This window comes from Neomonachus schauinslandi, chromosome 5, assembly GCF_002201575.2.
Source record: "Neomonachus schauinslandi chromosome 5, ASM220157v2, whole genome shotgun sequence".
Taxonomy (NCBI): Eukaryota; Metazoa; Chordata; class Mammalia; order Carnivora; family Phocidae; genus Neomonachus; species Neomonachus schauinslandi.
The window spans coordinates 41601479-41625494 of record NC_058407.1 but is presented as its reverse complement, the minus strand read 5'-3'; the positions used below and the strand labels follow the sequence as shown (position 1 = coordinate 41625494).

Below are 24016 nucleotides of genomic sequence, written 5' to 3'. Positions count from 1 at the left end.
ACTTTGGAAAACTATTTGAAACTACGTACTAAAGCAGAATTTATGGATATTCTAACACAAAGCAATTCTAATCCTAGATATACCCAACAGAAATGGTTGTGTATATTCATCAAAGATACAAAAATGTTCACAGCAGCTTTATTCATAATAGCCAAAGTCTGAAGCCAACTCAAATGGTTATTAAGGTTGAATAAATGAATGTTTACACAGCACAATGGAATGTTACACAGCAATGTAGTAGTAATTAAAAGAACCAATTACTACTACAGAAAACAAGAGACACAATATTGAGCAAAAAAAGTCATGTCTTTCCATTAAAAAAAAAAGCACATACTGTATGACTCCATTTATATACAGTTCAGGAACTGGCAAACCTGATCTATAGGGATAGAGGTTGTTACGGTGGTTTACCTTTGTTAGTAGAAGGAATTGACTGGGAGGGGCAAGAGGCACTCTTCTGTGGTTCTGGAAAGTGGCTACATGGGTCTATATGTAACTTAAAATTCAAAAGGTTGTGCCCTTAACTTTTCTGTGTAAGTTATGCCTCAATAAAAAAATAAATAAAAACTCAGCCTTCTCTATTCTTCCAGTTTATTAGACCTCTCCTGCTTTGGCATCCTTCCTCACTTAGTCTATATCCCTTTAACTTATTTTGCACCTGACTAATTCTTATTAATTCATCAATAGTAATAATTAACATATTAATGAAAACAACAATAAAGGAACCAACATCCACTTGTAAGAACACGTGTGATTATGACACTATGCTAGATGTTTTACCTACTAATAACACCACAAAAAAACCCCACATATTAACTATATTTTATATAATTGAAAAAGCCAAGGTTCACAGAAATTAAGTAACTTGACTAATGTCAGTAAGTATCAGAGCTAATTCAAACTTAGGTCTAACTTTAAAATTCATGCTATTTTTAGAATGCTAGGTGCCTCTCAAGACCCAAGGCCACCTCTTGTCGGTGGCCTTGCTCTGACTGTGTAGGAATAGTTAGCTCTCCCTTCTCCGAGATATATAGCATTTCATACATATTTGTACTACCCTATTTATCACAATATACTTCAATTATTTGTTTTCATGTTCATATTCCATACTTGACTGTGAATTCCTGAAAAGAAAGGTCTAATCCTTATTCACCCTTTCAAACATAAAAATTTGATAATTTGTTGCAAAAATTAACAAAACTGGACTCCACTGTTATTTGTAATTATTTTATTAAATACATATAATATAGAACAGCTTCAGAAAATGCATAAAATATGTATAATTTAATGTATACAGTGAATATTGGCATAACCACCACCAAATAAAAAAAACAAATGTCAAAATCCCGTAAGATCCTCCCCACTTCCCAGCACCATTCTTGATCACAATCTAATCTTCTCAAAGGTAACTTATCTTGACTTTTGCAAACATTCTTTACCAGCATGTCAAGGAGGTATTTCATTCATTTTTATTGCAGATTAGAATCCCATTGCATAACTATACCACTATTTATCCATCTACTGTAGATAAACATTTGGGTTGTTCCTAATTTGTCCCTCTTATGAACAATGGTGCCACAAATATTCTTGGAAGTATATCCTGGTGTGTATGTATATATATATACATACACACCTACCTGTGAGTTTCTTTGAATTCTAGAATTCCTGGGTAGGAATATAGTATATGTGTTCTTCAACTTTAAGGATACCAAATCGTTTATTTTTCTACTAATAGTAAGAGTTCTCCTTTCTCCATATCCATGGTAACATCAATATTGACAAATTTTTAATATTTTTGCTAATCTCTGGGGTGTGTATATCAATGGTATAATGGGCTTCTAGTTTGCATCTCCCTGACTATTAATGATGTTGAGCACTTTTAATTAGCCATTTTAACTTTCTCTTTGTGAAGGACCTCCTCAGATCCTTTGTGCATTTATTTTTTTTTTAAAGATTTATTTATTTGAGAGAGTGCGCACATGCACACGCTCACACACCCAGGGGGAGGAGCAGAGGGAGAGAATCTTTAAGCAGGCTCCCCATGGAGCATGGAGCCTGACAAGGGGCTCAATCCCACAATCCATGAGATCATGACCCGAGCCAAAACCAGGAGTCAGATGCTTAACTGACTGAGCCACCCAGGAGCCCTAATCTTTTGTGCATTTAAAAAAAAAAAAAAAAAAAATATATATATATATATATATACACACACACACAGAGTCTATCTTTTTCTTATTGATTTATATAGGAATTCTTGATGTATTCCAGATACTGGTCCTTTGCCAGCTATATGTTACAAATAACTCCCTATTCTTGTCTTTTTATTACCTGCATTTTTTTTTTTTTTATAAACCACTCAATTTAAGGTAGTCAAATTTAGCCATCTCATTCTTTAATGGTTAGTGCTTTTTGGTCTTAAGAAAGTCTTCCCTAAATCTGTGGTCACAAAAATATTTTTAAGTAGTGTAGTAATACACAGAGTTTACTTCCTCCTACTAACCCAATGGAATATTATCCCTAAATAAATTAACACCATGTCCCTAACTTCTAATTTGTTAACAGAATACAAGTGCTATGTTCATTGACAAGGTATAACCTTTCATATACTTCCGTAATAAATTTGGTTCAATAATGTTTAGATATAATAAAGCAAGCTTTATGCTGCTTCAGTCTTGCTAAAATGTATTTACAAATATAGCTACATTAATATTAACTGTAATGAACATAGCCAAGAATCAAGAAATTGTACTAAAAAAAAAAAACTCTGAGAGTCAAAATATAGTAAAAAGAAATCTATCTGTGCACTAAAGCTCACACAGTTTGCCCATAAGTGATTTATTTGCTCAAAGCTTATTTACTCCAATTTTCTGGTACTATTCTAGAGATTGGTCCAATAAGCATATCTAGAAGTTATACACCTGAGATTGCGGAAAGAAACAGATAAGCAGACATGAACTTAAAAAAAAAAAAGCACTATGGTGTTATTGGAAATACATGGGCAGGTGGTACCATTTCTATGTTATAGCTCGTCATAAAGAAAAAGGCCAAACCAATATATTTCTTAAGGTAGAAAGACAAAAAAGTAATTTTTTCCTAAGGAAACTAAAATGAAAAGAAGGTTATGTTCAAAGTAGTAAGGCAAAATGATCTTTCAATATCACTAACACAGAACCTCTCCTCTAATAATGTCAGGTAAAAACAAATGCATCTAAAATTTTTTTCAGTAAAATGAAAGGTCCCAGAAGAAATATGTTTTATTTTTTAACTGGAAAAACAACAACATAAAAGCCACTTTTCTGAAGTGCCTAATTCCATTCTATTTCTTAGCTGATAAAATGCAACATAAAGAGCTTCCTATTGTGGCTGGTTGCAGTACAACTGTTGGTTGTAAAAAGGGGGATATGGAAGCATCCCTATGAATATGATTTTCTTTATTTCAAGAATTAGAAAACAAAGCCAACCATTTACTTTTCCATTCAAATAAATCAATCCAGGGTGACCTTCAATATATTCTTTGACAAGAGAAATTGACAATTCTGCCTTTAGTTACCCAATTAAGTAAATAGCAAACTTTTAATAAAAGTGAAGTTTTCTGTTGTTTAGTAGTCACATGATTATTCTTTAATATTAAGTAGAATCATTGCATGAAAGTCAGCAAACATTTGCTACAAGCTTGCTAGCTTAAAAAATAAAATACAGAAACACACACAGAAATAGAACTAAGTCACACTGTAAAAGCAAATAGAGTATTTAACAACTTTCAAATTTTTCAGCATGTTGTATTTTCAAAGACACTTCTGAACAAAGACAAATAACTAAAATGTACACCATTTTGAGAACATAAGAAGCATGATAGTAACCATGCTATACTGAGAAGATGAAATACAGATTATGAATGCTGTTTATAGCTTATGCTACTTAGGCAACAGTTCAGGACTATGGTTCCCAATTCTTTTGTGAAAACACTGTCAGAAAAGAAATCAGTGAATTTATAATGATTTATTTAATTGTCCAGGTAGCACCATCTATACGGTGTTTCACTATCTCAAAATAATGCATATACCACCTATCAGCATGAATATTCATAAAAAGCCAAGAATAAATGTTAGTGTGAAAGCAGAAAACATAATTCAAATTTAACAAAACGTGTCAGAAAAATCTAGAGATGGTTAAAGCAAGCACCAGTTTCAGTGATTTCTTTGCCATGAGTATTGAAAGAATATTTTCATTTTAAAAGAAAAATATAACCTCAAAAGACTAGACAAAATTATGTTGCAATTTAAATTTTGAAAGGAAAATAGAGATTTTAAAATATTTTAAAATATATATCCAAATATTTGCTATAATAAATCTTTTTCATACAATTAAAGACCTATTTCATAAACCAATTATTTAATGTCTGAATCACAGCTGTCAAATGCCTAATTTCATTTTAAAATTGTTACCTTAAAAATAACAATTTCTTAGCACACACTAATTATACAAAGACACATCTAACAACAAGAAGGCTATTTCAAAAATTATACTTGGACAGAAAACTTCACTTTAGTCAGGACCTGAACCATTAAAGCTTAAACTAAACAGCAATTTTAACATAGTTACTATCAATATTAAATATCTGGGTTTCATTTGCAAAAACCTCAGATTAATTTGCTTATTTATAGAATGTTAATTTATCTCAAGTCCAGAAAAGGTTTTAATTTTATCAAAGGATTATAATATTTATTTCTATAATTAAAGCAAAAATTCATGCTATCAGCAATGCAAGATTTGTAATTCACTGAATCACTAGTTGTCAAGTTTGGGCTTAAGAGATTTTAAGAGAAAACATGGAAAAGCCAAGCCATATAGCAGCAGTCACTAAAACTGAACCTTTCACTACAGAATCTGTTTCATTTAAATGAAAGCAGTTTTAAGATGCTGGAATATCTAGTTTAATGAAAAGCCTGCAAGAAATTAAGAAAAGAATGCAAGATTAAACAAACAAACCTGGCAAGGAAGGAGAAAGTTCATTGTATCCTCCAAATGAAGCATTCCGGACAAGCTTTCGGCCATCAATTCGTGGAGGAAATAAAACAGGCGAAACCACAGTACAGGAAGAAAATCTACGTTGTTGTGAGCTCTCTTCTTTCATGGCTTAGAAGGTCTATTTAACGTATACGTTCACCCAGAAGGCTAACTAGATCAGTATGGCAATGAGAGGCTTTTCTCTCCCATCCAAATGTAGCGAAACCCACCAGCACAAACAAAGGACACACACATTTAACAGCAAAGGAGAAGGACCAGAGACTGTCAAATCAGCAATAAACAGAAAAGGCATTAAGCCTTGCTAGTGGGTTGTTGGTTTTTTTTTTTTTAATGAACTGATAAACAAGAAAGGCAATTCCACTAATGTTTTACCTTTTTATCAAACCAGCAATGCCCTGAACTGAGGTTGCTGCTTTAGTAAAAACAAAGCAAGATCAATACTTAGAGATTCAGGATGAAGTAAAATGCAACCCTTTTCTCATATCCGTTATGTTTTTGTAGTATCTGCCACACTTCCCACCTCTTCCGATTCTTTCCAGTTTTTGCTTACCTCATAAATGGATATAAATATAACACTGTTTATCTTTCCTAAAGCCTCTAGATCTATATCTAATCCACTGCGTACCTCAGCCATGTTTAAGAATTCATAAGGAAAGATATTCTTTCAAGTACAATTTTTATGGATTCTAACAGCTAAAGTGGAAAATAAATATTTAAGTTTTACCTCTAGCAAGGACATATGAGTCATTAAGACAATGTTAATGCAAACCAATCCAGAAGGAAGACTGAAAAGACACCACAATAATGCTGAGTGCTCTAACACATGTTCTCTTGAAACAGATAGGAGCTGCTGTAGTTCCTGGTCAACGCATTTAAACTTTTCAAAATATATCATCTACCAATAAGGATTTTCCACTTAAAACTCTCCTATTTAAAGAAAAATGCAGCTTTATTATCACAATAACAAATGGAATACCTTTCTTTACTAGGTTAAAACTAAGTTACTGGTATGATTCTCACTATTAAATCTAACAGTAAAGTGCCAATAGCCAAATTTATAGTCTATGCTATCTCTTTATAACTACCATTAAAATTTCAACTGACAGTGGTTCATTTTTATAGGTACTTTACTATACGATCTCAGTTTCCTTCCTCCTATTGTGCATACATTTCAAGGCTATTTCTCCACTCCTATACAATAACATCCTATATAATCTAAGTCTGTTTCTCTTTACTAGAAAGTACACTTAACAAATAAATTTAATTTCCTTTATGTAACATGTTCTTTATTGGGCAAAGGCATTTCAAAAATCAAATAATGGTAAAAATAAGTTTACAGTTGATAATTACAACTACAACAGGGATTTGGGTTGTTTTGTTTGTTTTGCTTTTCTCCATGTCATGAAATATAAATGACCATTAATTATAGACAAGAGAGAAATAATTATAATTCATACAATGGTGCTTGACTCTCAAGGCATTGTTGTGTTAATGGTTAAGCAGGATTTGAAATTAAACTGCCTGGGTTCAAATCCCAGCTGGATGCATTTTAGCAATTATGTTAATTTCCGTGGGTCTCTGTTTCCTCATCTATAAAATGCTAATAATATTACCTATATTACCACATTGTTATTAGGATGAAATTGGATAATATATGTAAAATTTAGAAAGGTTTCAAGTTAAAATGGCAGAAGGAAGACACTAACCTAATGTGTTCTCTCCTAAAACTAAAATTGTAAGAAAGGGGTAATTTCTTAAAAATAGAAAGTATCGGTACATATTCCACAAGTATGGATCCAGGATAGGATACAATAACAACATATATTTGACATTGGAAAGCATGAGATTAACAAGTAGTCACTGTCTTACATATCCCAGAAAGCTGAATCACAAACCAGCAATGGCAAAAACTGAGAACCAGCCCTATTTATACCAAAGAATCCTTTTGCAGATAATTCATAACACCAACTTCCTCTAGATCAGGAACAGATAAGCTATTGACATCACCAGTAATTCCAGAATCAGGACCAAAATATAAGCAGTGCTTTCAAAATCAGAAGGAAAATGACTTCCAACTTAAAATTCCATACCCAGCCAAACTATCAACTACATATTAGGGTAAAATAAAGGTATTTTTAAACATGTAAGGTCTAAAATTTACTTTCCATGAGTATTTTCAAATAATTTACTAGAGCAGTCCTTCTCACCTGGGATTCATTAGGCCTACTGCATTGAAATATCCACTTTTCAAAATGAATTAACCTTTTCTCCCATACATCTATAATGGCTCTACCCATGCACCATAATCCTTGGGAGAACTGAGAAAATATTCACTTAAATTATTTTCTATAGGCGTTACTTCCCTCATACAACCCCACTTGAGAATGGCTGTACTAGAATTGTATTTTACCAAAAAGTGATAGCAAAAGTAAGAATGCATGGGATACAGGAAACAGGATACTCAATATAAAAGAGCTGTCATCACCCAAAATGTCCCCTACCACTGTACTATCTCTTTGTAAACCAAGGACAAACTGTTTGGGTGAACTCTGCCCAATTTTTTCTGACTTTGGCTTATCTTGATAGTATGCTGATGATGTTTCTTCTCTGTTCCCCCATGCTATGATGTTTGGATAAGGTGAGTACACTTCCAGTACACTGAAATGTTCTACTGCCAGAGTCCAGCTCCAGCCGGGGTGGGTCTCTTGTAGGAAAGGACGGTGTTGGCGAATGAGGAGACACAGGTACAGGATCAGGTTGCAAGCATCTCCTCCTGACAGCCTCGGAGGAACTTTATTTATATGTTAGGATATTTTTGTTTTTCCAAATCTTAGATCATTTTCTGGATTACAGCCATAGCCTTCTTTCATTTTTCCTTTGTAATGATTAACATGACCTTTATTGATTTCTGCTTATTGGCTTTCGCTAAAACTAAAAAACAGTACGCAAAGAGAAAGGTGCTAGACAGAGCATGACCATCTTGTTATTTTGTTCTATAGAAACTAATTCTTCGTGGAATTAGTTTCATTATGATTGCTTAGATAGGCGTAACTAAAATGAGTAGTCACTTTATCATGAAACCCCAGAAATATTCCCACAATTATAAAGATTGCCATAAACAAAATGAAAGAGAATAGCAGGAGCCAGCCCAGAAATATTCCCACAACTATAAAGATTGCCATAAACGAAATGAAAGAATAGAAGGAGCCAGCTGTGGAGTCTCCTGTTTTCAGGATCGTCCCCCATACTTGGACTTTGTCAAACAGCATGAGTAGCTTGGCTCGTGCCATTCTACTTTTTTTTTTTTTTTTTTAAGATTTTATTTTTGGGGCGCCTGGGTGGCTCAGTCGTTAAGTGTCTGCTTTCGGCTCAGGTCATTATCCCAGCGTCCTAGGATCGAGCCCCCCAGCGGGCTTCCTGCCCCGCGGGAAGCCCGCTTCTCCCTCTCCCACTCCCCCTGTTCCCTCTCACGTTGTCTCTCTGTCAAATTATAAATAAAATCTTTAAAAAAAAAAACTTTATTTTTTAGAGCAGTTTTAGGTTCACAGCAAAATTGAGAGAAAGGTACAGAGATGTCCCATATACCCCCCTGCCTCCATATATGCATGGCCTCCCCTATTATCAATTCTCCTCACCAGAGCAGTACATTTCTTCTAATTGATGAACCTATGTTGACATATCATAATCACTCAAATTCCATAGTTTATCTTAGGGTTCACTTTTTAATGTTGTACATGCCATGGGTTTGGACAAATGCATAATGACATGTAGCTATCATTACAGTATCATACAGAGCATCTTCACTACCATAAAAACCTGTGCTCTGCTTAGTCACTGCTGCCTCCCTGCCAACTCCTGAAAAGAAATGACCTTTTTACTGTTTTTCCGTAGTTTTGCTTTTGCCAGTGTCATGTAGAACTCTAATGTGTAACATTATTTCTAAGTCTCTGTTGTTGGGTGTTTCATTTGTCTCTATTTCAGCACCAACACCTCCTGTCTTACTTACTAGAGCATTATGGTAAGTATTAAATAGCCCCTGACCCTTGCCTGGCTCTGCTTCTTCAGGAGGGTCTTGACTCTTCTTTGCCCTTTGTTCTCCCTAGACTAAGGATAATCTTATCAAGTACCATGAAAAAACCCTGTTGAGATATGGATTCAAAATACCTTGAACAGATAAAATCAATTTGAGAACTGACACACTAATAATATTGATTTTTCCTACTGGAAACATAGTATGTCTCTTCATTTATTGAGAATACACCATCTTAGTGTTATACTTTTCTACATAAAGATACTATGTTAGATTTATTAGACTTATTGCTATGTACCTTATTTTCTGTTACTTTAAGTGGTATTTTTTGAACTGCATTTTTCTAACCACTTGTTACTGGTACATACAACCATAGTTAACATGTAACCAGTAATTTCTTAATAACTTTAATAATTTATCTGTGAATTTGGGAGAGCTTCTGTATAAACAACTATACTAACTACAAATAAAATTTGCTCCTTTTTTATTTCTTTTTACCTTATTCACTAGCTAAATTCCAAGTACAATGCTGAAATGAAGTGTAGATGGTATACACCTTTGTTCCTAATTCTAACTTTACAAGGTTAAGAAAGAGTTCCTTTCTATTTCTAATTTGCTAAAAGATTTTGTATCATGAACGGACGTTAACATTTTCAAATACATTTTTTTTTTAAAGATTTTATTTATTTATTTGAGACAGAGAGAATGAGAGAGACAGAGAGCACATGAGAGGGGGGAGGGTCAGAGGGAGAAGCAGGCTCCCTGCCGAGCAGGGAGCCTGATGTGGGACTCGATCCTGGGACTCCAGGATCATGACCTGAGCCGAAGGCAGTCGCTTAACCAACTGAGCCACCCAGGCGCCCATGATTTTATTTATTTATTTGACAGAGAGAGAGACTGTGAGAGCAGGAACACAAGCAGAGGGAGTGGGAGAGGGATGTGGCCCGATGTGGGCCTCGATCCCAGGACCCTGGGATCATGACCTGAGCCGAAGGCAGATGCTTAACGACTGAGCCACCCAGGCACCCTCAAATACATTTTATTGATGGGATGACATAGTTTTTCTTCTTTAATCTGTATGTTAAATGACATCATAGTTTTTTTTAAAGATTTTATTTATTTATTTGAGAGAGAGAGAGAGTGTGTGGGTGGGTGGGTGGGTGGGAGAGGGAGAGAGAATCTGAAGCTGACTCTCAGCTGGGCACAGAGCTCAACTCGGGACTCAATCCCACAACCACAAGATCATGACCTGAGCCAAAATCAAGAAACCAAGCCCCCCCGCCCCAGCATGGAGTCTGTTTAAAGTCTCTCTCTCCCTCTGCCTCTGCTCCTGCCCCCCAACCTTCCCCTCCGCCCCCAGAAAACAAAAAAAAAGATCTAACCCAATTTCAGAGATGTTAAAGTAGGAGAAGGGGTACTTTTTTAGACTTAATGAAATACAGTTCTAAGGTGAGACTGGAGTTATATTTTTCTCTAAATGTTCAATAGAACTTGTTTGTAAATCTATCTTGATGTCTTTGTAAAGATAATCTATATTACTAATTAGAGTACAAAAATCACTAGAATTTCCTATTACTGACTAAATTTTGGGAAGTACAATCATTCTAAAAATTTGTTCATCTAATTTTTCAAATTTATTGGCTAGAGTTTATATTATCTTTTAAACATTTGCCTATATTTTTAGTTGTCCTTTTATTCCTAATGTTTATTTCCCTTAGTCTTGCTCAAGTTTTGATAATTTTTATTGGCCTTTTCAAACAACCAACTTTGTCTTTCTTGCTCTCACCTATATCTTTTCTCTTATCTTTATTATTTCCTTCCTTCTATCTACTTTGGGTTTATCCTATTACTTTTCTAACACTAAGTTAAATGCTTACTTAAGGGCGCCTGCGTGGCTGGGCTGGTTGAGTGACTGCCTTCAGCACAGGTCATGATCCTGGAGTCCCTGGATCGAGTCCCGCATCGGGCTCCCTGCTCGGCGGGGGGTCTGCTTCTCCCTCTGACCCTAACCCCTCTCATGTGCTCTCTCTCTCAAATGAATAAATAAAATCTTTAAAAATAAATAAATAAATAAATAAATAAATGCTTACTTAATTCATTACTTTTCAGCCCTCCTTCTTGTCAAGTATCAGCATTAGAACTATTACTGTTTAGGGCTCCTGGGTGGCTCAGTTGGTTAAGCATCTGCTTTCGGCTCAGGTCATGATCTCAGGGTCCTGGGATCGAGTCCTGCATCAGGCTCTCTGCTCAGTGGGGTTTGCTTCTCCCTCTCACTCTCCCTCGGCGCTCTCCCTCTCTCTCAAATAAATAAATAAAATCTTGAAAAAAAAATAAAACTATTACTGTTTAGAATTCCTGCTTGGGAATTGTGAGGCCTCCTTAATCAGACAGTTGTCTTTCATCCTTTTTTTTTTTTTTAAGATTTTATTTATTTATTAAGAGAGAGAGAGCATGCGTACACAAGGGGAGGGGCAGAGGAAGAGGAAGTGAGAGACTCCCAAGCAGACTCTGTGCTGAGCATGGAGCCCAATGCGGGGGCTCAATCTCACAACCCTGAGATCATGACCTGAGCCAAAATCAAGAGGCAGACACTTAACTGAATGAGCCACCCAGTTCCCTGTCTTTCATCCTTCTGAAAAGTTCCCAGCATTATCTTTCAATATTGCCTTTAACCCATTAAATCACATTCTGGCATTTATAATTCTAATTGGTGCAGATGTTGGTCTGGATGGTAGGTAGTTTATGCAGATTCTCTCTGATGGTGGCTTGTTACCTCATGTCTTTACTGATTTTTCCACATCATAATGCTAACTTGTTTTGTTTATGGATAAGCTCATAACTAAAAATCAATAATTTTTGGAGGCATGTGTTTAAACCTCTCCTCTAACAAGTATCCGTGTCGATTCTTCCAGGCACTTGGGAAAAGATCATTTTAAACTAAACTGAGGGGTGTTTTTGTTTTTGCCACAGAGATAGGATGAGTTCTGGCCCCAAGCCTACACAGGAGTATATGTTTTTGCCTCTCAAAGAAGAGTCCCTCTCTCCCCCATTCTACCTGGAGTCACAACCAAGACAGGCATTTACACCAGCATCTTCCTCTATGGCTATATTTTTCAGGTTTGTTTGTTTTTTCTTTTTTAACTAAGGACTCCTAATTTCACATGGAGAGATCTCCAATCCAAATTTCCATCATGAATGGGCCACAGGACTTTTCTCCCTTTTTCTCATTAAACTCAAGCTGTAGAACTTCAGAAAGTAACAAGTGCTAATCAGGACAAATGCTGCCTCTAGAACTCATCACCTCTCTGGATTCCCACTCTCCATAATTCTGCCCCACCTACCAATTCCCTTACTTTGTTGACAGTTCAACCATACTTTTTATTACGAGTTTTTTTAAAAATACTTATTTGAGAGAGAGGGCGAGAATGAGCGGGGGAAGGAGAGAGGGAGAGAATCTCAAGCAGACTACCCACTAAGCGCAGAGTGACGTGGGCCTTGATGTTATGACCCTGAGATCATAACCTGAGCCAAAATCAAGAGTCAGATGCCAAAATAACTGAGGCACTCAGGCACCCCTCAACCGCACTTTAAAAATAAAAATAATTTTATTTATTTATTATTTATTTATTTATTTATTTCAGAGAGAGAGAGAGCACGAGATGGGGGAGGGCCAGAGGGAGAAGCAGAGTCCCCACTGAGCAGGGAGCCTGATGCATGACTTGATCTCAGGACCCTGGGATCAGGACCCGAGCTGAAGGCAGATGCTTAACAGACTGAGCCACGGGGCGCCTGGGTGGCTCAGTCACGTTAGGCGTCTGCCTTCGGCTCGGGTCCTGATCCCAGGGTCCTGGGATCGAGCCCTGCATTGGGCTCCCTGCTCAGCCGGGTGCCTGCTTCTCCCGCTCCCCCTGCTTGTGTTCCCTCTCTAGCTGCCTCTCTCTGTCAAATAAATCAATAAAATCTTTAAACAAACAAACAAACAAAAAACAGACTGAGCCACCCAGGTGCCCCCCAAACTGTGTTATCTTGATGACACAACAGTAAAGCTTGAAATATGAGATGCAGCTGGTCAAGAACAATACCATAGTCTAGCACCAATGTACTAGAGAGGACCGAAGCAGCAATAGTTGTAGATGATATCACAAATGACGAGTCCTTTGCCAAAGCCAAAAAATGGATTAAAGAACTTAAGAAGCAAGCCAATCCTAATGCTGTAATAGCTTTATCGGGAAACAAGGCTGATCCTGCAAATAAAAGAGCTATCAATTTCCAGGAAGCACAGTCCTATGTAGATGACAACAGTGTATTACTCAAGGAGACATCAGCTAAAACATCGATGAATGTAAATGAAATATTCATGGCAACAGCTAAAAAGTTGCCAAAGAATGAACGACTGAATCCAGGAGCAAATTCTGCCAGAGGAAGAGGAGTAGATCTACTGAACCCACACAGCCAACCAGGAGTCAGTGTTGTGATAACTAAACCTCCAGTTTGAACTTGCTGGAATATTCGCTGCTTCATAAATGTTAATGAGAATGGAACTGGAGCATTTAACTGGCCCAGTATGACTTCTAAAAAGAAGAGACTTGTGACAGAGTCAATTTCTAATATTGAATTATTTTAAGTGTTTTGAGCTTAATTTTTAAAAACAGGTATGTGACCCTCTGACTAATGTTTCAGAAGTAGAAGTGGGGAATGAGAGCTGTGTGTATATGCTTGTTTCCTTGGATGGTTAGGGGGAATCATTTCTCACCATCAGGGATAGAGACAAATGATGATGTAAACCCACAGTTAACCAGCCAGCTCTGTGAAAAAGATCTGGAACTTATTAATTTAAGCTTTTCAAAAACATTCTTTTTTTAGAAGGAGATTCTAAAGATATTTATGCTTAGCTACAGTATTCAGGTTACTGGTAATTTCTCTTAGTATGCATACTTAAGATGAACATTCCACATTTTAACAAATTAACCACAAGAAAACAGTCCCACATCTTCAGGGGGGAAAAAAACCCAAACATTAATGGCATCGAAATTATAGCTAGTCTTAGTATTTTTTGTGGGGTAAGAAAAAGTCAAATGTATCCTCATCTTATTTTAGACATATGAAAACTGATAAGTGCACCTTAATGGATAGTGTTCCCTTCAAACATGTGAGCTCTTCAACAGAAATAAACAAATCAGGTGTCCGTGATTTCTATTTAATCACACCTGGCCATTACATAGGTTTTGTTGTTTGGGGCAGGGAGTAGGCTTTTGTTCTCTTTGGACATAATATAGTCAAGGCACTAACAATTAGGTACATTCAAACTTGGTTATTTTAAATTTGATATTCAGTGGTACTATAAATAAGGTACTGCACTGCAGTCTCCATATATGTTTATTACTTTTCTGTAATATTTTAGAGTTGCTTAAAAGTATACAAAATGTACAGTTACTAAAACAACTAATTTTTCCTTTTCTCTCCCTTTGAAAGGAAGGGGGTCTAGTTGTTCGTACATGGCTAGAATCATAATAAACAATGTATCAGTAATTTGTAACATAAATAAGTATTGCAGTGTGTTAGTAATAATCTTAAAACGTTTCCCAAAATTCATTTTATTTTGATCAGTTCAGTATACTGCACTAATTATTTTAGGTATTTTCATTATATGAAATCTACCATGTGTCAGAGATGATTGAATCTAAGCGTTGAACTGCTAGCAGAACTTGTACACTTACAGCAATTCAGAATTAGTAAGGAAAACAGTTCACCAGTGTGTAGTTTTATATTGAAGTGCTCAAGTTGGAATAAAGTGGTATAAAAAACAGAAACAAAAACAAAAATATAAAACAAAAAACCCCCACCATATCCATCATTTTGATGTTCTTACTAGGAAGGTTTTTTCTGAATGTCTAGTTTGCTATATTACTGGAAGTGTAACATGTAAAGTTCACTTACATGTTTTCATGTTTCCTTATGTTTCCCTACTTCCTGTCCCTAAATTTCCCAATTACAAATTGGGACTGAGAATATCTGGTTTGTTCTTGCTTTCTAGTACAGAATTCTGTACACCAAACAGAATAAAGGCCAGCTTGATGGAAGAGACCCTTGGAAAATCCTCTAGTCCCCAGGTGGAATTTGTCCATCTCTCACAAACCCTGCCTTTATCTGGAAAATAGGAGTTTGCTAAACTTCACTGTGTCATTCTTAAATAAAACCTACGTATGTTCAAAATTACAACAACCAAAATGAAAACAAAAATTTCTATGAAACTATCTTCTCTCAGAAATTATGCAAATATTGGTAAATTAAGTTACTATCTTGCTATACATTCACTAACATAACAATACAGAAAACTTGCATTTCCATGCCTCAAATAAGGAAAGGAAAATCGTAGCAGTTAACTCTATAGGTGAAACTATTTTACCACTCTTGCTAAGAAGGTAATCTCAACCTCTCAGACTTTGGAAACAAATGGGAGAAAATCCCAACAGAAAAGAGCTGAGAGACTAGTGCAAGTAATACTTGACAATCCTTTAATGTTATCTTAAGTAAACACACACACATCTTAAGTAAATATATGTATGTACACACACATATATATTTTAATTAGATACACGCACACAGAATATTTATAGAGGAAAAAGTGTCTTTTAGTATTCTTTATGTTCATCTTAACTGCTTTGATAAGAAGCAACTAAAAAGGCCTGGCAAGGATAAGACAGAACCCTCTCATCTTTGTAAAGATGTTTAAAACAGAGCTAAATTATTCATTCTCACTTTTCAATAAATGTTTTCAAGTATTTCAGTTTCCCCTACAAGAGCACAGGAACATTTGAAAAGCATAGATATTGCAACATTTCACAAGAGAGATTTAGAAAAATATTTCATTCTCATTTTTTTTAATTTGCCAAATATTATAATCCTTTTTTCATTATTTAATAGATATTTTCATACCTAAGAAGCAACTATCTGAACACAAGGAATTTCAAACAGAAAACAATTGTGTCTTAAAAAATAACTTCAAAAATCTAACAGTGAGGATTCAATAACTCAGAAGAAAATTAACATAACCTTTAACGTATACTATCTGTAATGAAAACAAACTATGGCTACAAACCAAAGGACAGCAATTAGGAGAAAAAAAAAATTAGAGGTAGTGCGGATAAATTCAAGTACTCTTTCCGGTAAAACAATTTTCATGAAATAGAACACATATATTCAAGACATATTTGTTATGTGTGTGTAGTCTCATAAATGCTCAAGAATTGATCCTAGAAATATCTTACCAAGGAAGGAAGAATTGCTTCGATTCATGGAGGAAACTGACTTCTTGGTCTCCTTTTGTCTATAAACCATTTTAATGAAGGTGCCACCTGAGATTATACCAGTGAGGGCTAAAACTGTTACCCTGGGGAATCTGGTACAACATCTTCACACTAGCAAACTCTGCAAAGAAAATCCCCCTTTAAAGTTTTCTATTAAGTTGTAGACACAGACCCATCATGTCATGTTTAATGCTACCAGGGAATTCAAGTGAAGGGACTTGGCAGGGTTAAGAGAATTTGCTGACGGATAAGAGAAACACAATACTAAGTATATACATTTTAATTCAAGTCTAGATAAAGCAAGCATGGTCTAAATTAATTTTGATAAAACTGGTTAAGCAGGTAACTGATTAAGTAGGTAACTTTCAGTTTTAAAAGTTTTTAAATTTTAAACATTTAAAAATTAGTTTGCCTTTAAGTTTTGGCAAAGCGACATTTTATATTCTCTTATAAAGCACTACAACTGAAAGATGGTTTTGTAAAGCTAAAAGCATGCAAAATAGCTTTTTATGACCAAAGAATTACAAGATGAATTATAGTAACTCATCAAGCTTTGATAACAATCTCAAATGTCATGTAGTGAGAACAGAATATCTATCCATGAGATGAGCTTTAATTTAGTCTCTAGGCTCCCTTGGCACTGCACTTTCAAAAGTAGAGGGGAGGAAAGGCAGACAACAACCCTAATTAATATACATGTCTTTCTTTCTTAATGAAAAGCCGAAATAAAGGTCAAAGGAGCATAAAACAAATACCATCCTATTTAAGAGACTGTAATCATACTAAAGTTAAAAGTATTTTTAAGTAAACTGGTATACTTAACTTTGAATAAGGTAAAAAATCTGACAAATAATTTCTGGAATAATCTGATTCATTACCATAACCTAAATATATGACAAATAAAAGACTACCTTGATGTGTGTGGACTCTAGTGAGGAGCATCAGTCTCCCCACTTCCTTCAAAAAAAGAAAAGAAAACCCTAAAACAATGTAAGGAAACCACACTACAAAAAAAACAAAAACAAAAAAACTTAACTGTTTTTTAAGGGATAATGACCTACATTAAATTGGTATGAATCAATATGCATGAAGGAGACTCAGCTAGAAAACAGGAACAATCAGAATCTTTGCCATCCTAAAGCAATGGCAAAACAAACTTCTAACACAATAGCATGTATAAAACAAAAAGAAAATAGCTGGCACTGTAATTGACTCCAGTAGAGTGCAGTAAGACTTCGGGCTTTGACAGTCCTGAGATTGAAAACTGCTTCAGACATTTACAAGTTTTGTGAATTTGAACAAATTTCTTAACATCCCGAAATCCTTAGTTTCCTCACTTATAAAACTGATATAGTAACTGTGCCTGTGTCTTATGGGATTATTTCAATAGTTCAATATAGTTTTGCACATACAACTTTTAGCATATTAGCTAAACTTGATAAATGGTAGCTAGTAGCATTAGTCCAGGATATAGGATCAATATATATGCCATTTTTTCCACTCTCTTGTAGGACTCTCTCTTTAGCAAACACAGGAACAATACTGTATGTGAGGTTCATGTCATATTCATGCACAGGTTTTAGGACATGAGTATCACCTCCAAACTTGCAACTATTCATTAAAAAATGAGACTAAAGCTTCACAAGGGCAGGGACTGGCACATAAAAGGTGCTCAGTAAAGACATTCATTCATTTACTCAACTTAAAAGTACCTAATATGTTCCAGGTACTATGTGTGCTAGGAATAGAAAAAAAAAAAGAAAAAAAAAGGACAAGCTGTCATGAGGAGTTTAATGACAATGACATTTACTCTCTACACCTTTCTTCCTTTTACATTAGTCCTCTTTTATCATTTCAGTATTCATCTGTTGGAGAACCCTTGCCTCAGCCCCCACAACCACTTACTTATACAATGCCTTTAGGCTGTCCACTAATTTGGACATTTCCTCCTACAGATCTACCCCCCTCCCACCAAAGCATTCACCAAACTCACCCATTAAACCTCCACTCCCCTGCCAGCATCCTACACCTACTCTGCCATGATTACTTTTATTGCACATACCTAGTAAAACCTAACCTTACAGATGAAAACCTCACACTGAGGCAGATTAATACCAACCTCAACTGAGGACTGAACACTACTTGGCACCCCCACTAACATGGTTCCTCTACTTTCCAGCTGTATTCCTAGTCCTGTCAATCCCTTCACCTGCACACTAGATCCCATCCCTGCTGCCTCCTCTGAGACCTACCCTATTAACTCCCCCATCTTTCTCACATGTTTTGTATTTCTCTCTACCGACTTTATCCTTTGAATGTCTGGACACGCTCAAATAGCTCCTTTCTTACATCTCCTTCTTGGCCCATGTCTTTCTCTAGCTACCATACACTTTCTACCCCTTCAAGGGCACAATTCCTGAAAGAGTCTGCTATCTGAACCGTCTCCAATTCCTTATCTTTCTTACTAAATTTTATTGCTATCAGCTTCTGCCTTCATCACTTTCCCTAAAACTGATTTCACAAAAGCAAGAAATCACATCTTGTCAATGGATAATTTTTCAGTTGTCTTAACTGGCTTGACTTCTGAGCTGTATGTAAAACTACAGGTCACTCGCCCTCCTTCATAAAACCCTCTGCTTCATTCTTCTGGGCTACAACACTTCTTTACCAATTCTTTCTCCATCAGATCCTTAAATGTTGACATTTTTTTTTTAGGATGGTATTCCAACTACTTTTTTCAGGCTTCAATTCTTCCCAAACTTTTTATAACTCATGACTTGAGAAATATATTTTACATCCCAGGATCCCGGGATCAAGCCCCACATCTGGAGTAGGGAGCCTGCTTCTCACTCTCCCTCTGCCTGTCTCTCTGCCTACTTGCGCTCTCTATCTCTCTGTCAAAAATAAATAAATAAAATCTTAAAAAAAAAAAAGAATAAAGTCCATTTCTTGATGGGCAAGTTGCAGGACACAGTAAAAAAAAAAAAAAAAAAGTCATGTCTTACATGACTTTACAGACATTACTGCCGTCATCTTTGAAAATGAAATACACCACAGTCCACCTAATTCATATTCCTTCCACATGTAAAATATACTCATCATCTCCCCCCAACCAAAATGTCATCCTATTATAGCACTGGCTGTAAGGCCAGGATCTAGTTATTTAAATCAGGTTCAAGTGCAAATAGTACTCCTTGGGTTTAGTTCCTCACATATAACTCCTCAGCTAGAGCTCCTCTTAAACCAAGATCCTATCACCTCAAAAAATAACTTATTTGCCCCACTGCAGTAAGCCAGGGATAGGACTGCAATGGACACTTGAGTTCAAAAGATGCAGAGGATAATGAGTTACACAGAAGGCACAACAGTGCCATAGCAACTGTGAAATCTGCTGGGCACATGTCATCAGCAGTTTGATTAGAATAGTCATGTTCTTTGAAAATAGTCCTTTGTGAATCTTGACTCTGCCCTCTGGGCTCCTGGCTCCATTCTCCGAGTCAGTCTTCCTCTTTCTTAAGAAATGGTCCATGTTTGCAACAGTGGAGCTTTCTCAGCTTGCTTCATGCCCACACAGGACTGGGAGTCCCCCCTCCCCCCAAAAGGCTCTACTTAATGGAAATATGTCTATCCTTTTCCATCTAAGCTGGTGGTGCTTCCATTAGCATCATTCTTATAAAAACTTTTTGAGTTTCTTATGAATTTTATTAGAATAATCTCAATGAAACAGATGGCACAACCAAAAACTTCTTTGAGATAGACTGTTCACTACTTTGGGCTATGTCATGGTGCTATACGAGAGCAGACTTAAGAGCCTTAGAAGCTCTTCTGGCTAGCTGAGATATTCTAAAAGGTACACCTTTAAGACCTTTTGAAGCCCTTTGTCTAGCTGAAAGGATCCAAGAGACACTGCCTTAAATCCTTCTGAAGTTGCAACATAAAATCTTACAGAAGCACTCTTAATCTGATCCTTACTCTGAGGCCATTTTTTACTAATGGCACCCTAGGATTTGAGAAGTATTCAGATAAGCAAAGGGAAGGGAGAGGACATTCCATAATGGAGGACCAGGGTAAATAAAAGCATAGTCAAACTGGGGAACAGAGAAGAAAGCCATCTTGCTGGGTTCATGATGAGGGGAAACACAAAATGAAATTGGAAAGGTACTGTAAAATCAGACAAACTAGGAGTCCTGACTATCAGATTACGGAATCTGGAATTTATGCTCTTGACTATTTGTCTAAATGTTACATTAGAGACATTTGGAGAGCTTTATAAATACACGGCCTCGGGGCGCCTAGGTGGCTCAGTCGTTAAGCGCCTGCCTTCGGCTCAGGTCATGATCCCAGGGTCCTGGGATGGAGCCCCGCATCGGGCTCCCTGCTCGGCGGGAAGCCTGCTTCTCCCTCTCCTGCTCCCCCTGCTTGTGTTCCCTCTCTCGCTGTGTCTCTCTCTGTCAAATAAATAAATAAAATCTTTAAAAAATAAATAAATAAAAATAAATAAATAAATAAATACACGGCCTCGCCCTAGAGGAGGAAAAAAAAAAGGTCCTAGAGATTTCATAAGGCTGGAGCAGAAATCTGTATCTAAGCAAAGCTCCCAGGTGATTCTCAGACACAGCCAGACTCAACAGCCACTGCTTTAAGCAACAGTCAACTGTCAACTTTTTGAGAATGGGAGCAACAGAATTGCAGGCATCTAGTGAACTTTCTGGTTACAAGCTTGAATAATCAAAAGCTGTATTTTCATTTGTAATTTTCTATTTCTCTTTATTCATATTATTTCCCTCAGAGACCTACTTCAGAGGATCCATGTATTCTCTGCCTATATACATCTACAAAAGCCCCATTCCCATAATAATCTCACCTTAACACAAGGTTGTTTTGTTAAGAAAGATGAGCCTGAGGGGAGCCTGGGTGGCTCAGTCACTTCAACATCACACTCTTGGTTTCAGCTCAGGTCATGATCTCATGAGTCATGGGATTGAGTCCTGCGTCAGGCTCCTCGTTCAGCAGGGAGTATGCTTGAAGATTCTTTCCCTCTGCCCCCACCCCACTTGCACACACGTGCACACTCTTTCTCTAAAATAAATAAATCTTTAAAAAAAGAAAAAGAAAGAAAGATGAACCTAGCATACTAGAGGGCAAGGTCCTAATAGAATTAGGAGGGTGTGGTACATAGGTATGAAATAATAAAGACCTGGCTTCAGATATAATAGTAAGAATGAAAAGAGAGATCAGAGCTTTAATGCTGTAACACATTTAATGACTAGCATTAAATGTTAGTCATTATTACTGTCAATAACACTTTTTAGAGATCACAGAAAATGTTCTCTGCAACCTTAGGGTACACAAAGATTTCTTCAGTAGAGATGGGGGGAAAAAAGCTTGAATCATAGGGTAAAAAATGATAAACTGGGCTTCATCAAAACTAAAAAACATCTACTCTTTGAAAGAAATCATTTGTACAATGAAAAGGTATGCCAAAACTTAAAGCAAATACAATAAACACAGCTAGCAAAGCATGATACTGAAATACACAAAGAACTCTTAAAATTCAATAAGATAAAAAGACCGGTTGTTTAAATAAGGGTAAAAACTCTGAACTTACACTTCAAATATACCAGTGGCCAATGAGCATGTGAAAAGATAAACATCATTAGTTATAAGAGAAATGCAAATTAAAACCACAATGTGATACCACTACATGCTCACTAGAATGGCTAAAAAAAAAAAGGTTGAGAATACAGAGCAACTGAAATGCTCATATGCTGCTAACAGAAACATAAAATGGTACAACTACTTTGGAACTAGTTTGGCCAATTTCTTATAAAGTAAAATATATACTCACCACCTGACTCTGTAATTGCACTGTTATATATTACTCAAAAACAAAAACGAAAAAGAAAACTCAAAATCTCCACAGAAAGCATTCTACATATAATGGAGTTCTATCAAAAGACACAGGAGCCAAAGTTAAAAGTTTAGAAAATTTGAGCATCAAAAAACTTAATGACTAATTCACTGAAACTAAAAAACAAACAAACAAAACCAAGTTCTGGAATCATATCTAGGTTCAAATTCAAACTCTATCATATATTATTTGTGTGAACTGGGGCAAGGAAATTACCCTTACCAATTGCTCAATTTCTTCACTTGTGAAACAGGGAGAATGATTTATACACCATAAGGTTATTGCAAGAATTCCAGGAACTAATGCGTGTAAAAAGCACTTAGAGAAATAAAGAGCATTAAATGTTAGTCATTATTACTGTCAATAAGTTTTTGGAAATCTCTTTCCATTCAGAAGCTGATAATACTAAGCAAGAGTATTTGAGACATGGCAGACAATTCAAAGAGGTTCACAGGACATTTGTTAATCTCCTACAGCAGTTTATCCTCATCATAATCAAGAGTTAATGGATATAGGGGCACCTGAGTGGCTCAGCCTGTTGAGTGTCTGACTCTTGGTTTCAGCTCCGGTCATATCTCAGGGTTGTGAGATGGAGCCCTGTGTAGGGCTCCTCGCTCAGCAGGGAGTCTGCTTGAGATTATCTCTCTCCCTCTCTCTCTGCCCTTACCCCCTATTCATGGACACACACTCTTTCTCGCTCTCTCTAAAATAAGTAAATCTTTTTTTTTTTTTAAAGTTAATTGATATATCTTATTTTAAACAAATTTGACACCTGGAAACTATGTTATAGAATTTCAGTAGTTAAACCAGAGGGAGATATCTTGCATTACACAAAGCCAACAAGTTGACTTTAATAAATAAGAACATTCAGTATGTAATTCACTCCACAAATATTAATTTACCTGTAACTAATGCAGGAACACTTAGGTGCAAATCAAGATATAACTGACATTGCAGCTGCTTTAAATGCAAAAATTAGAGGTTTACATGGGCCATCCATGCTAAAAAGAATTTCTAAATGAGCCTCTGTAAGATGCTGAAGTACAGGGCGCCTGGGTGGCTCAGTTGGTTAAGCGACTGCCTTCGGCTCAGGTCATGATCCTGGAGTCCCTGGATCGAGTCCCGCATCGGGCTCCCTGCTCGGCAGGGAGCCTGCTTCTCCCTCTGACCCTCCCCCCTCTTATGTGCTCTCTCTCTCTCATTCTCTCTGTCTCAAATAAATAAAATCTTAAAAAAAAAAAAGATGCTGAAGTACAGCAACAACTGAAATAATCAACTTTTAACCCAAACAGAATCATTTAAAATAATATTAATAATAAATGTTATTTATTAATCAGCTGTCACAAATGGTTATTATTTACCAAACTATGTTCTAGGCTTTTTATATGTACTAACATTTTAAGCCTTATAAAAATCTTATGTGCTAGGTACTATTATTATCTTCATTTTACCAATGATTGAAATACAAAGAATATATTAAAATGTATGAGTTCTTTATCATATTTAAAAAATTTTAAAGGCCAAAAAAATTTATGTGTCACCACTGGAAACAGACTTTACATCATCTCTTTAATCTAAATATGGGTTCTCAGAAACAACCGTTTATCCTGCCTTTCCTATAGGAACTATATTTTAATGTTTACCAAGTAACTCTACAATTAAGATCTCTTCTTTACAGAAAAATTTTAGTAACAAATGTAAAAAGAATGACAGAATTAGAAAATCACCATTTTTCAACCC

At 36.0% G+C, this 24016-nt stretch overlaps 1 protein-coding gene and 1 pseudogene across 3 annotated transcripts in view; one reads left to right on the top strand and one right to left on the bottom strand.

The window, feature by feature from the left end:
- Positions 1 to 24016, bottom strand: part of OSBPL8 (oxysterol binding protein like 8) — a 159391-nt gene that overhangs the window by 50025 nt on the left and 85350 nt on the right. The window contains exon 1 of one of the 3 annotated variants that reach the window (XM_044915367.1): positions 4990 to 5134. The exons of the other annotated variants lie outside the window; for them this stretch is intronic. Coding sequence (XP_044771302.1) covers positions 4990 to 5134 — 145 coding nt within the window. Of the gene's footprint in view, positions 1 to 4989; positions 5135 to 24016 lie in introns of those variants that run through there. 3 annotated transcript variants of the gene reach the window in all.
- Positions 10490 to 13540, top strand: LOC110570488 (annotated as a pseudogene).